Source organism: Myripristis murdjan, chromosome 12, assembly GCF_902150065.1.
Source record: "Myripristis murdjan chromosome 12, fMyrMur1.1, whole genome shotgun sequence".
NCBI classification, from domain to species: Eukaryota; Metazoa; Chordata; class Actinopteri; order Holocentriformes; family Holocentridae; genus Myripristis; species Myripristis murdjan.
In genome coordinates this window covers 907,207-919,671 of record NC_043991.1, presented here as the reverse complement: position 1 = coordinate 919,671, position 12,465 = coordinate 907,207, and the positions used below count along the sequence as shown (strand labels likewise).

Below are 12,465 nucleotides of genomic sequence, written 5' to 3'. Positions count from 1 at the left end.
CTGGACCAGGAGGAGCCAGAGCCCCCACACATTAAAGAGGAACAGGAGGAGCTGTGGACCAATCAGGAGGCAGAGCAGCTTCAAGATCTCACCAAGTTCCCCTTCACTGCTGTCACTGTGAAGAGTGAAGATGATGAAGAGGAAGCTCAGTGCTCACAGCTTCATCAGAGCCAAACTGAGGAGAACAGAGAGGCAGAGCCTCCAGCCAGCAGCTCCACTGAACAGATGAAAACAGAAGCTGATGGAGAGGAACCAGCCAGGAACTCAGATCCAGCTGCTGATTTCCAAGCAACTAGTGAGGGCCAGCTCCTCTCTTCACACTCTTCTGAAGCTGAGACTGATGACAGTGATGACTGGGAGGAGAGCAGAGAGCCTCAGTCAGGTTCAAACCCACAGAGTGAACTCCTTTTCAGTGATGATGGATCTGATGATGCAGAGAAACCATCTTCCTGCTCTGTGAGCAAGAACACAGGAGAGAAACTGTGGAGTTGCTCTCTTTGTGGTAAAAGCTTTAAACACAAAGGAACCTTTAACACACACATGAGAATTCACACAGGAGAGAAACCGTTTAGCTGCTCAGTGTGCGGTAAAGGTTTTACACAGAAACAAACCTTTATCACACACATGAGAACTCATACTGGGGAGAAACCATTTCACTGTTCAGTTTGTGGTAAAAGTTATGCACAAAAACAACACTTTATTACCCACATGCGAGTCCACACAGGAGAGAAACCTTTCAGCTGTTCAGTCTGTGGTAAAGGTTTCTCCCAGAAACAGCATCTTAATCCACACATGCGAATTCACACAGGCGAGAAACCGTTTAGCTGCTCAGTTTGTGGTAAAGGTTTTACTCAGAAACAAAACTTCCTCACACACATGAGAGTCCACACTGGAGAGAAACCCTTCAGCTGCTCAGTTTGTGGTAAAGGTTTTACACAGAAACAAAATTTCCTCACACACATGAAAGTCCATACAGGAGAGAAACCATTCAGCTGCACAGTTTGTGGTAAAAGTTTTGCAAATAAACATCACTTCAATACACACATGAAAATCCATACAGGAGAGAAATAGTTGAGCTGCTCAGTCTGTGGTAAACCTTAAAACACATGTGAATGCACACGAGAGAAACCAGGTAGCCGCTCAGTCTTTGGCAAAGCTTCAACAGTGAGAAATTACCCCAACACACGGTGACCCACGCAGAACAGAAACCATATGTCTGCTCATTTTGTGGTTAAGCTTTTAGGGCTTTATGTTAATGATCCAAGTTCGTAGTCTGAAGAGCAAATGAATTCAAGGCGTGTCCAAGTCACTGCTGCTGTTTTAACAGTGGAAAAAAGGCTGAGCTCCTATAATTATAGTTAAATTAACTTTTTACTTGTATGAGAGCATACACCACTGTTTCTCTGAATTAATATATTTTACTGTATTTTCTATTTTGCACTTGTAATTTACTTTTGCTGATCTTTTCAGTAATATTTGATAGACTTCATTGTTCACATGGACAAACTTGTGACTGAACCACAATTTTTCATAATCTGTTACTACAAAAAATATAACCATCATTCATCTTGTTTCTTTTTGTCTTATTGGACTCCTTCATTCTGTCAGATATACTGACTTGTACTTGGTGCTCATTAAATTGAACTGAAAGCTGAAGCTCTTGTTGCTGCTGTTTTGGGTCACAAGGTCACACAAACCCTTCCACCATGATGACGTGGCGAGTCCATTACAGTGAGGTGCATTTCTATGAGACGATATCAGTCTGGTTTGTTGTCTTGCATGCTTACTCTTAGGGCAATCAAACAACAATAATTATCACAATGTATTTTCCCTCAATATAGATGTTTAAAAAAATAAAATTACAATGAATTAAGTAATTAATTGACAATAAATTCTAAATCAATTTAATAGTATTTAATTTAAAATTTAAAGCAGATCATGCGGCTCTGTGCTGTGTTGTTTTGGTGGCTAAAAGAGATTTTATTGAAATTATGATATCTGCTGAAATAATGCATTTTTGTCATGGGAACATCTTTGGCCATGTCGTCCAGCCCTACTTAATCCCATTTACTTATTAATTATTATCATTATTATTATTATTGTTTTACTCTGTCAGCTCTGTCCTACAGTATTTATGCCATGAGGACGTTCCATATGTCAAACCAGCTGGAATTCTTTGTAAATGTGCATCACTTAGTATTTATAATCCCTAAGCTTTCTGAGTTATTAAGATTTTGTAGCGTTTAATCCTCCTAAATCCTGTTTCCTTTTCCATGTATCTCTTTCTTTGGGTCGCAAATTAACGGATTAAGAACCTGCCTTCATCCCAACTCACAGCACCTCTCTGTCTCTCCCCTCCATGTTCTAAATGAGTGTCTAAATACCTAGAAATGCCCACTAAAGTGTATAAAAATACATAATTTGACGTGTATAACTATTGTTCACCCTGGCAAGGTTTCAAAATCATTTCGTTTAACTGAACTTGGAGAGAAATTCAGAATCTCTCGCACACCATGCTGCCTCACATGGAGTCATAGTGCCATCTAGTGGCCGTTTTCGGTAACATTTGGGATTATTTCTGCTGCTTCTGCTGCCGAACTGAAAACACCAAGCAAGAAGCCAAAACATCAGTGTCGCCAGTGTGCCACGTATTATTCATTCATTCATTTATTTATTTATTTATTTATTTATCCATCTTTTGCTGTTTTAGGTGTCCATGGTGTTGGTGGTTGCCTGGCTCAGGTCCCAGGCGGCTCCAGTGCATCTGGCACCACCCAGCATCCTCCTCGTCTCATTCCTGAAACAACTTACGCTGCCATTACAGCTACATTATAATGTTGTTATCCTGTTTCTGTGTTAGCATTATGCAATCTGTGTTCTGCTCTGTGCTTACAACATCCACTGCACGTCTGTCCGTCCTGGGGAGGGATCCCTCCTCTGCTGCTCCCCTGAGGTTTCTTCCTCGTTTTTCCTGTTAAAGGGTTTTTTAGGGAGTTGTTCCTCATCCGATGTGAGGCTCTAAGGACAGAGGATGTTGTATTCCTGCAGCCCATGGGACAAATTTGTAATTTGTGATATTGGGCTACATAAATAAAATTGACTTGACTTGACTTTACTTATGACTTATTGCCTGCACAGAAGACAAGACGAAGTGTATCTGTGCCATCTGACATCTGGAGAAAGGTGACAGAGAGACAGACACGGAGGCAGAGGGAGGGAGAGAGAGAAAGAGAGGCCATTTGCATTGTTGTCTGAACACAGACATTCTTACTGTACATGCACAACAAATATCTTTCATTCCGTTCATTTAAAAAAGGTTGCAGTGTTTGAATAGTCCCCACTTTTTTGTATTTACATCAAGGCCGTAACGCCCATATACATGTAGAGGTACAAGTCCCCACCAATGTTCAGGCACTCCAAAAATGTTCAATGTTCCCGGCATATCTGTCCCCCCTCCCCAATGCTGAAATGGTGGTTTCGGCCCTAATTTACATCCAGTTTTTTTTTTTTTTTTTAAATGGCAAGTGTAGCTACATTTTACCAGTGTAGTTTTTTTCCCCCACGTATCTGTATCTGTGTGTGTAATTCTAACAGCAGTTCCTCTGTTTAATGTTCAGTTGTGTTTTGATTTCGCTCTTTGCTTTGGCGATGTAACCTCAGCTTAGGGGGTGGGCGGGAGAAAGAGATGGAGGGAGGGAGGGAGGGAAAGAGAGAGAGAGATAGAGAGAGACACACATTTTCGCTCTGCGCAGCATCCATACGCTACCGTAATTACTGCTTTAGAAGCGCAGCTGAAGTCCGGTCCCCTTGCAGCCATGGCGGCGGAGGAGCAGCTCGGTGCCGCTCAGAGGAGCAGCGGCGGCGGCCTCTCCTCTCCTCCCAGCCCCGGGCCGCTCACTCCCACAGCCACAGGCCTGACGCTCTGATTTTACTTCTGAATAGGAACCAGCGGCTGACTGCGGCCAGTGAGCATGTGATGAGGATGTGATGCTGTGATGAAGATGTGATGGAGAGATGTCCGGGCTGTTTGGCGGAACCGGAGCGGAGTCTGAGGAGCAGCAGGAGCCGCAGGAGCAGCAGGAGCCGCAGGAGCAGCAGGGGCCGCTGGCTGCTGTTTCCGGAGCTGCAGAGCACACTGAGCCAGCAGGTCAGGTCACTGCCGCGCATGTTGCGCTTCAGGAAACATAGAAACTGATCACTGTCAACATAGAAATAAAACACACTAGATGCGACATGACGTCATATCTCACGGGGCAGCAGGCCGCCATGTTCCCCGGATGTTCCAGCAGCAGATCCCGGACCCACAGACACCAAACCTCTGATGCTCTCTAGACCTTCTGCAGACTTGCCCATATTAGTGGAAAATATTTTGAAATTGTTTTAACTAAATTGATCCCATGTGGCAAGTCTATTTTGGCTGCTAAATTTACATAAATAGTTGAACCGAAAGTAATTGCAGTTTTTTATTTAGCCTCCATGTCACGTGACACAGGGTCTCCAAACTATAACTGTGTTACTACACAAGACAAATAAGGCACATAATTTTTTAATAGATTTGACTTCTTGTATTTTAGATTATTATTTTTGTGGATTTTTTTTTTATCAGCTGCTTCCATGTGGGACAGTTTTCAAACTGTTGAGGTTTCATTTTATTTATGCCTGTGTGGTGAGGCAGGGAGGCTGCATTTCTCTTCCACTTGCCCTAGAAAAAAAATCGACTTGTCTTGTACAAGCTGCCAAGCCTGCCGTGTCATGTGACCCAGTGCCTCCAAATCAATACCAGATATTATTAGTGTACTGGAAAAAAGTAGGACACATGTCTATTTACTGGATTTTAGAGCTTCTTTTATTTCATGAATATTTTTATGGAATATTTTTGGGTGAACAGACTCCAAATCAGTGTCAAGCATCATTACTACACTGGTGATACAAATAGGACACACTTATGCCACAACTGCAGTTCCACTTTACAGGTGCACTTTAAAGTAAGATTTGATTTTCCCTCAGCACTGAGAGCATTTCAGAGAAACAAGGGACATTTCCATTTTCCCTTTCCTGACCTGTACATATTCTGTCCAGCCAGCTCCCACACGCATGAGCCTGGACCTGCTGAGGTGAAAAACAAATTATTGATTTAGTTTGCTATCAGATTCTCAAGGGTTCACATGCTTGTGTCAGTTGGCTTTCCACCCGGTCTGTACTCATGTGCACATTCACAATTCCACACTGTAACTGCTGCTTCATAACAACATGACCACCAGTGTGTGTGTGTGTGTGTGTGTGTGTGTGTGTGTGTGTGTGTGTGTTTCAGTGATGCCTCAGCAGCTGCTGGTGTGTAAAGAAGAGGTTCCCCCTGAGCAGCAGGAGTGCAGCTCCAGTCTGGACCAGGAGGAGCCAGAGCCCCCACACATTAAAGAGGAGCAGGAGGAGCTGTGGACCAATCAGGAGGCAGAGCAGCTTCAAGATCTCACCAAGTTCCCCTTCACTGCTGTCACTGTGAAGAGTGAAGATGATGAAGAGGAAGCTCAGTGCTCACAGCTTCATCAGAGCCAAACTGAGGAGAACAGAGAGGCAGAGCCTCCAGCCAGCAGCTCCACTGAACAGATGAAAACAGAAGCTGATGGAGAGGAACCAGCCAGGAACTCAGATCCAGCTGCTGATTTCCAAGCAACTAGTGAGGGCCAGCTCCTCTCTTCACACTCTTCTGAAGCTGAGACTGATGACAGTGATGACTGGGAGGAGAGCAGAGAGCCTCAGTTAGGTTCAAACCCACAGAGTGAACTCCTTTTCAGTGATGATGGATCTGATGATGCAGAGAAACCATCTTCCTGCTCTGTGAACAAGAACACAGGAGAGAAACTGTGGAGTTGCTCTCTTTGTGGTAAAAACTTTAAAGGGAAAGGAACCTTAAACAGACACATGATTATGCACACAGGAGAGAAACCATTCAGCTGCTCAGTGTGCGGTACAGGTTTTACACAGAAACAACACCTTAAAACACACATGAGAATCCACACAGGTGAGAAAGCATTTAACTGCTCAGTCTGTGGTAAAGGTTTTACACGGAAAGATTACCTAAACACGCACATGAGAATTCACACAGGTGAGAAACCATTTCGTTGCTCAGTCTGTGGTAATGGTTTTACACGAAAAGACTACCTGAACACACACATGAGAATTCACACAGGAGAGAAACCATTCAGCTGCTCCATCTGTGGTAAGAATTTTGCTCGTAAACATATCTACAACATACACATGCAGATCCACACAGGAGAGAAACCATTCAGCTGCTCGGTCTGTGGGAAAGGTTTTACGCAGAAACAGGATCTCAATAAACACATGAGAATCCACACAGGGGATAAACCGTACAGCTGCTCCTTCTGTGGTAAGGCTTTTAGCATTAATAGTAATTTAAGAGCACACATGAGAGCCCACACAGGAGAGAAGACGTTCAGTTGCAGTGTGTGTGGGAGAAGTTTCACCAGGCGTGCAGATGCTAGAAGCCATGAGAGTGTGTGTGAGAGCAGCAGATGAAGGTGAACACTGTTCACACACACACACACACACACACACACACACACACACACACGTTGTGGTAATGCAGTCAACACTGCTGCCCAGTACGTTTTTATAAGCCACAAGCTGAGCGACAGGGAGGAAAAAACGACATGTTAAACACCACTACCAATAAAATGATGATGATACTACTACTATTACTAATAATAATAATAATAATGAATAACTTTTGACTTACCGTGTGTTCAGACCAAATGCAGTGTAGTTACAGTTGTCTCTCGCTATAACGCGGTTTACCTTTGGCTGCCTCGCAGTTTCGCAGATTTTTTTTAGTGCAATTTTGCATGATTTTTTTTTTTTTTTTTTTTTTTTTTACAGCGCATTGTGTTCTGCGTCCTGATTGGCTAAGACAGTGTTTCTCAAATGGGGGTACGCGTACCCCTGGGGGTACTTGGAGGAACTCCAGGGGTACTTGAGATTTTTTAAAATGATACAACATGTAGATCCAACCGAGCAATCTGATTGATCAATCGTTCGTTTAGAATGTGCTCAAGTGAGCATGACAGCATGGCAAGCTGTGCGCAAATAAAAAAAAACACTGAATCAATCACTGAAAATATTACTCCGCCCGAGTCTGTGTGGTTTCTATGGCAACATGAAACGTTTCACTGAAACCTGCATCAAAAGCCGCTGTCAACTTTGTTCGCCAGCATAATGGACCGTTTTGTTGTCAATTTTGATTTATTTTGTGACCTAAGTTTGGATGAATGGCTGAACGAGGAAGACGAGACAGAAGAGAAAAAGGAGAGATACGCGAGAGTGACGAGTGAAGAGCTGGATCAGCTGGAGAGGTCAGGAAATGAAGCCGGTACGGCCCGGTCAGCCTCTTGGGCCTTCAAATGTCTACAAGACTACCTGAAAAACACCGGACAAACAGCTGATTTCTCAGCTGTAAGGAAAGAAGAGCTGAACAAGATCCTCCGTGAATTTTATGGAGCTTTAATTTCTATAATAAAGAGAATTAAATGCCTCAGTGGAGTCAGCACCACGGACAGTACCTGCTTCAGCAGATTCAGCACCATGGACAGGACCTGCTGAGGCAGAGTCAGCACCATGGACAGGACCTGCTGAGGCAGAGTCAGCACCATGGACAGGACCTGCTGAGGTGGATTCAGCACCACGGACAGGACCTGCTGAGGCAGATTCAGCACCACGGACAGTACCTGCTTCAGCAGATTCAGCACCACGGACAGGACCTGCTGAGGCGGATTCAGCACCACGGACAGTACCTGCTGAGGCAGGTTCAGCACCACGGACAGGACCTGTAAGATTTTCCACGGAGATGTGCGGCTGTAACTTTGTTCTTGTTTGTTATCAGTTATTAATTAGCCTATTAATCGTTATTAATTTGTTCAGTCTTTATGAGTTTCCTGGGCCAAATATTTGATTAATTTGTCAATTTGTTTGTGTCTGTATATTGAAATGAACATTTAATAAATCAACACATCTGTGAAAACTGTGGTCTTTATTTCAGAGGTAAATTGATAACAGCCTGAAAAGGTGATTCTATAACTCTGTTCAGCCTTAATGTGACTGCTTACTGTCGTTACTTTTGCTTCTTAGCCACATTAATCGGCGCTGACGTTAAATTGGAGTGACACACCCCCAGCTGAAATAAAACATCTGCCGGTGAGTTTATAAAAAGATAGATGTTTGCCGACACTGGAAAACAGTAGCCCATATTTAAATATAACTGTTAATATAAGCTGCTTGTAGATAAAGATCAGCTGCTGTCACAGCAACTGTTAGATTTAAAATGACTGAGAAGTCGGCAGAAATATAACTATCGGTCCAGAAAAAAAAAAAAAAATTCCAGCAGATATTCTAGTTACAACATGATTGAGCTAGTAGAGCAGTTTTGTTTTACTATGTCTGGTATTTATTCAGCTTCGGGAAATCACCCCCCCCCCCCCCCCTCCCCATTCACCGCTGAACTTGGGGGTACTTTGGCTGCAAAAATAATTCATGGGGGGTACTTCACTGAAAAAAGTTTGAGAACCACTGGGCTAAAGGACTGTAGACCATTGTCAATCAATCTCCTCCGTGCTGTGTCTCCTGTGCAGTACAGAATGCGTTCAGCTTGCCTAAAGTGTGTAGTGAGGCGTTTTGCAGCCTTAAAACATCTATAATAATTGTAAAAAAATAAAGCTGACTACTTCACGGATTTCGCCTATTGCGGGTTATTTTTAGAACGTAACTCCTGCGATTAACGAGGGACCACTGTACATACAAAGTCAATTCAAAGAAACGAATAGACATGAATTTGCCTATTCACGAGTTGAAATTTTTAAAATGAGTGTCAAGGACACTCATTTTAAAAGTCACAGGACTCCACGACACAAAAGTTCACTTCATTTTGTCTGAACACACCATTATATATTATAATACAGCACTTTTCTTCCTCTAATGTTTTGTCAGTGTTTTTGTAAATATTTATTAGATCGATATTTTTTTGTCCACATGGGGAAACTTACCGTGGTTTAACACTTATTTCTCATCATCTGTGACTACATAAAATATAAGCATTATCCAACTGGTTTCTTTTCATCTTACTGAACACCATCACCATTATTAATGTTATTGTTATTATACCAAAGGTTTGTCAAAAATCCACTGAACTGGACGTGGTGCTAATAAAGTTCATCAAATTTAATTGAAAATTGAATTTCTTGTTGCTGGTTCACGTTCCCATGTCGGATTCATTTTATGTTACATGTCATGTGGTGTTGTTCTGGGCAGCAACTCAGCATTTGTTATTCTTGGGTGGAGTCATACTGTGATGCACTTTAACATGTTTTATTGTGGGACACAGTTCTGCTTTATAAATTAATGATGCGTCGCCTCAGAATTAAATATTGACGGGCAGATGAATTAATGTCATGATTCACAGTAGGAGCAGCAAAACTGTACTGGGAATGTTTTAAAATGAGATTCATAGTGTAATTTATGATTTAACATTTGGCTGATGCTTTTATCCAAAGTGATGTATGGATGAGATTTTTATTCACCAACAAGCAAAGATCAATTCAGGAGACGACATGAAGAGCCATGAAGCTGTGGTTCTGGTCCAGAGGACAGAGCAGAGAGGGCACGGAGGCAGATTTTTTGTTTTGTTTTGTTTGGATTACAAATCCATCAGGTGAGAGTTTCTTCCCCAAAGAGCTGAGATTTTAGCTGAGACTCAATGAAACTGAAGGTCTGATATCACATTGATAAACTTGCCCATGGCTTTTATTAACAACCACATAATAAAATACCATCCAATAACAGGGTGGACTGCTGCTGGGACAATCTGTCAGCAGCAGTCCTGACAACTGGCTTGAATCAATCAATCGACAGTAAGAAGGCGCTGACCTGCACACAGTAACAGTCATCTGTCAGGAGTCATTTGGCTGAGTGCTGCTGAACGGACGTAGAAAAGACGAGACACGCGAGTGGAGATGGACAAGGCTTCTTTGGAAGAGGTGTAAACAGAGGAATCTTAAAAAAGGACCATCCCGCTGATTTTTACATGTTTGGTATAATATCAACAAAACATATTAACATCATGACATTCCTGCCAATCATTTCCCAAAGCAAACTGTCACATCTCAGAGCCTTCACACTTTCTTCACTCCAGTTTTCCATCAGCGGAATAAAGTCCTCCACATGAGTTTTCCTAAAAGCAGCAGCACTGTTGGCTTTTCAGGACTTTTTCAAACTGAAACGCTCACTCCTCCTCCTCCTCCGCCAGGGAAACTAGTCCTTAAGCGGGGAAACGTTTTGCTTTCCACAGCCAATTATCAGCTGTGTGGTTTCTGAATGGTGAGGACTTTGTTCGCTGCAGAAGCAGAACATTATAAGGCGGCTGCTTCAGCCACAAACTCACATTTGATATGTTTCCCTGCATGATTTGCCCAATTGTCTGTTTCCATTCAAAATGAGGAAAATTATACTAAAAAGGGGCAAACATTCAAAAATCATTGGTGTGGTCCTTTAATCCTTAAAAAAACAGCGACACATGGAGAGAAAAAAAAAAACCCATTTTGTATAAATACATCAATGCAAAGACGTCAAATGCTACTTTTTTTTTTTTTTAACTCAGAAGTGTGTGATTAAACTGCTTTGGTAAAACTGGGACAAAACAAAACAAAACAAAACAATAACAGACATGTTTTTGGTGGGTTCCCTTCAGAATGTGAGTCCAAAGGTGAGGTATAAGATCCAGCATCAAAGAGACATACAACAACAAAAAAAGTTGCTTAAGGCTGAAATAAAAGGTGAAATCCCTCAAACTGATAATTTCCAACACCCATCTGCAGATAAACATGGCAGACAATTTAAAAGGTTACTATTCACAGTATATTCAATAAAAACACACTTTATAACATCCATCTCCCCTTGCATAGTAACATTTCACCATAATTCATGTTAAGATAAAATAAGCAGTTACTGATTCCCTGCAGGGGAAATTCAGTTCAATATCGTGATGGACACCACGACACGGTCAGGGCCAGCCTGTTGTTGTTGTTGTTGTTGTTGTTGACCCAGTTTGGGCGGGACGGTGATGGTACCGACCGACAAATAAATCAACAAAGCCAGCAGACACGCTGCCTGGATGTTAGTACAGCGAACAGACGAATGAAAGGCACTTTTTTCCCTGATTATGCAACAACAGGTTCAAATCCTGAACGTGGCAGCGTCACATCACATTCAAACGTTCTGGCTGAGCTCCACCGAAGCCGCCCCACTTCAACATCTGAGAGAAAAACTGGCTGCTTAACATGGAGTATTAATAGTTAATATTTGACTAAAAAGGTAATATTTTAAAAATCCTGAGTTAAATGACGTCGTCTGTCACACCGTCACCTGCATGACATCGAACCCCGGTAACGGCACGGTGCCTCTTCAGTGAGCTTTTCTGTTTTTTGGTTGTTGTTTTTTTTTTTTTTCATTTATTAAAAGTTAGAGAGTCTGTGTGGAGGTTATTTGGGCTACAGACCGGAGCAAAACTGACAGACTAGTTCAGGAACGCTTCAAAAAAAAAAAAAAAAAAAAAAAAGTGGTGAGGGGGCAGGAAGGGGGGTGGGGGGTGAGGGGTTAAATCACAGGCAATTCATGATAAACCAAGCGCTCCTTGTTAAGTCATTTCAACTAGTTTGACTATTTCAGGAGCGCTTATTTTTTCTTTCTCTATTTTTTTTAACCTCTTCTGGCACTTGCAGGAAAAGCTCCACCTCTGACCAATCAGAGTGAGCTCCACCCACTGAATAAAAAACGGGACATTTCTACTGGTTCCAATGGAGAGTTTCAGTTTCCTTTTGCTCTGCGATGCCGTTTCATTTGCCTTCGCAGGGGAAACGCCCCGGTGACGCGCTCGCCGGGCGCTCCGGGTGCTTTCACCCCGGCATGTAGTAAATGATCCGCCTGCAGTTTTGCTCCGTCGTTGCGTCTGGCCGCTCAGATGTTCTCGGCCTCTCTGTGGGGAACCTCCCTGATGCTGTCCTGAGGGCCGCCACGGGCCGCCGGCCGCCGCCGGATGCTCCGCCCGGACGAGATGAGGTCGGCGTAGCCGCGGGAATGAGAGAAGGCGTAGGCCGAGCGGCGGGAGCGCTGGCCACGCTGGAACGCCGGCGGCTTCTTCTTCTCCTCTTCCTCCATTTCATACTTCTTCCTGTGCCGCTGGACCTGGGGGATGATGGGAAACGGGGGGTTGATGCATCAGAGAAACACAAAGCAGATTTTCTTTTCATGATAAAGTTTTCCCTGCTTTTGATCAAACTCCATGAGCGCTGTCTGTATGGAACTTATGAAATGTGAACCAGGTAAAGAGATAAGACGGCGTATTAGGGACGTACAGTATGTAGCGGGAAAAAAATATGGAGCCAGAGAAGGAGGAGTAATATTCTG

General features: G+C 43.0%; 3 protein-coding genes across 3 annotated transcripts in view; 2 read left to right on the top strand and 1 right to left on the bottom strand.

Moving 5' to 3' along the window:
• Window positions 1-112: 112 nt before the first annotated feature.
• On the top strand, window positions 113-1,656 carry LOC115368757 (gastrula zinc finger protein XlCGF8.2DB-like). Its single transcript, XM_030065082.1, has one exon. The coding sequence runs from the start codon at window positions 226-228 to the stop codon at window positions 1,069-1,071; it is 846 nt and encodes a 281-aa protein (XP_029920942.1). The 5' UTR covers window positions 113-225; the 3' UTR covers window positions 1,072-1,656.
• Window positions 1,657-3,815: 2,159 nt separating this feature from the next.
• LOC115369166 (zinc finger and SCAN domain-containing protein 2-like) lies at window positions 3,816-11,977 on the top strand. Its single transcript, XM_030065736.1, has 5 exons — window positions 3,816-3,919; window positions 4,002-4,152; window positions 5,446-6,055; window positions 6,308-6,511; window positions 11,781-11,977. The coding sequence occupies exons 1-5, from the start codon at window positions 3,816-3,818 to the stop codon at window positions 11,975-11,977; spliced, it is 1,266 nt and encodes a 421-aa protein (XP_029921596.1).
• Window positions 10,640-12,465, bottom strand: part of atp8b1 (ATPase phospholipid transporting 8B1) — a 39,938-nt gene continuing 38,112 nt past the window's right edge. Inside the window, exon 30 of the mRNA XM_030065048.1 lies at window positions 10,640-12,243. Within this exon, the coding sequence (XP_029920908.1) occupies window positions 12,016-12,243 (228 nt within the window). The 3' untranslated portion in view covers window positions 10,640-12,015. The remainder of the gene's footprint in view (window positions 12,244-12,465) is intronic.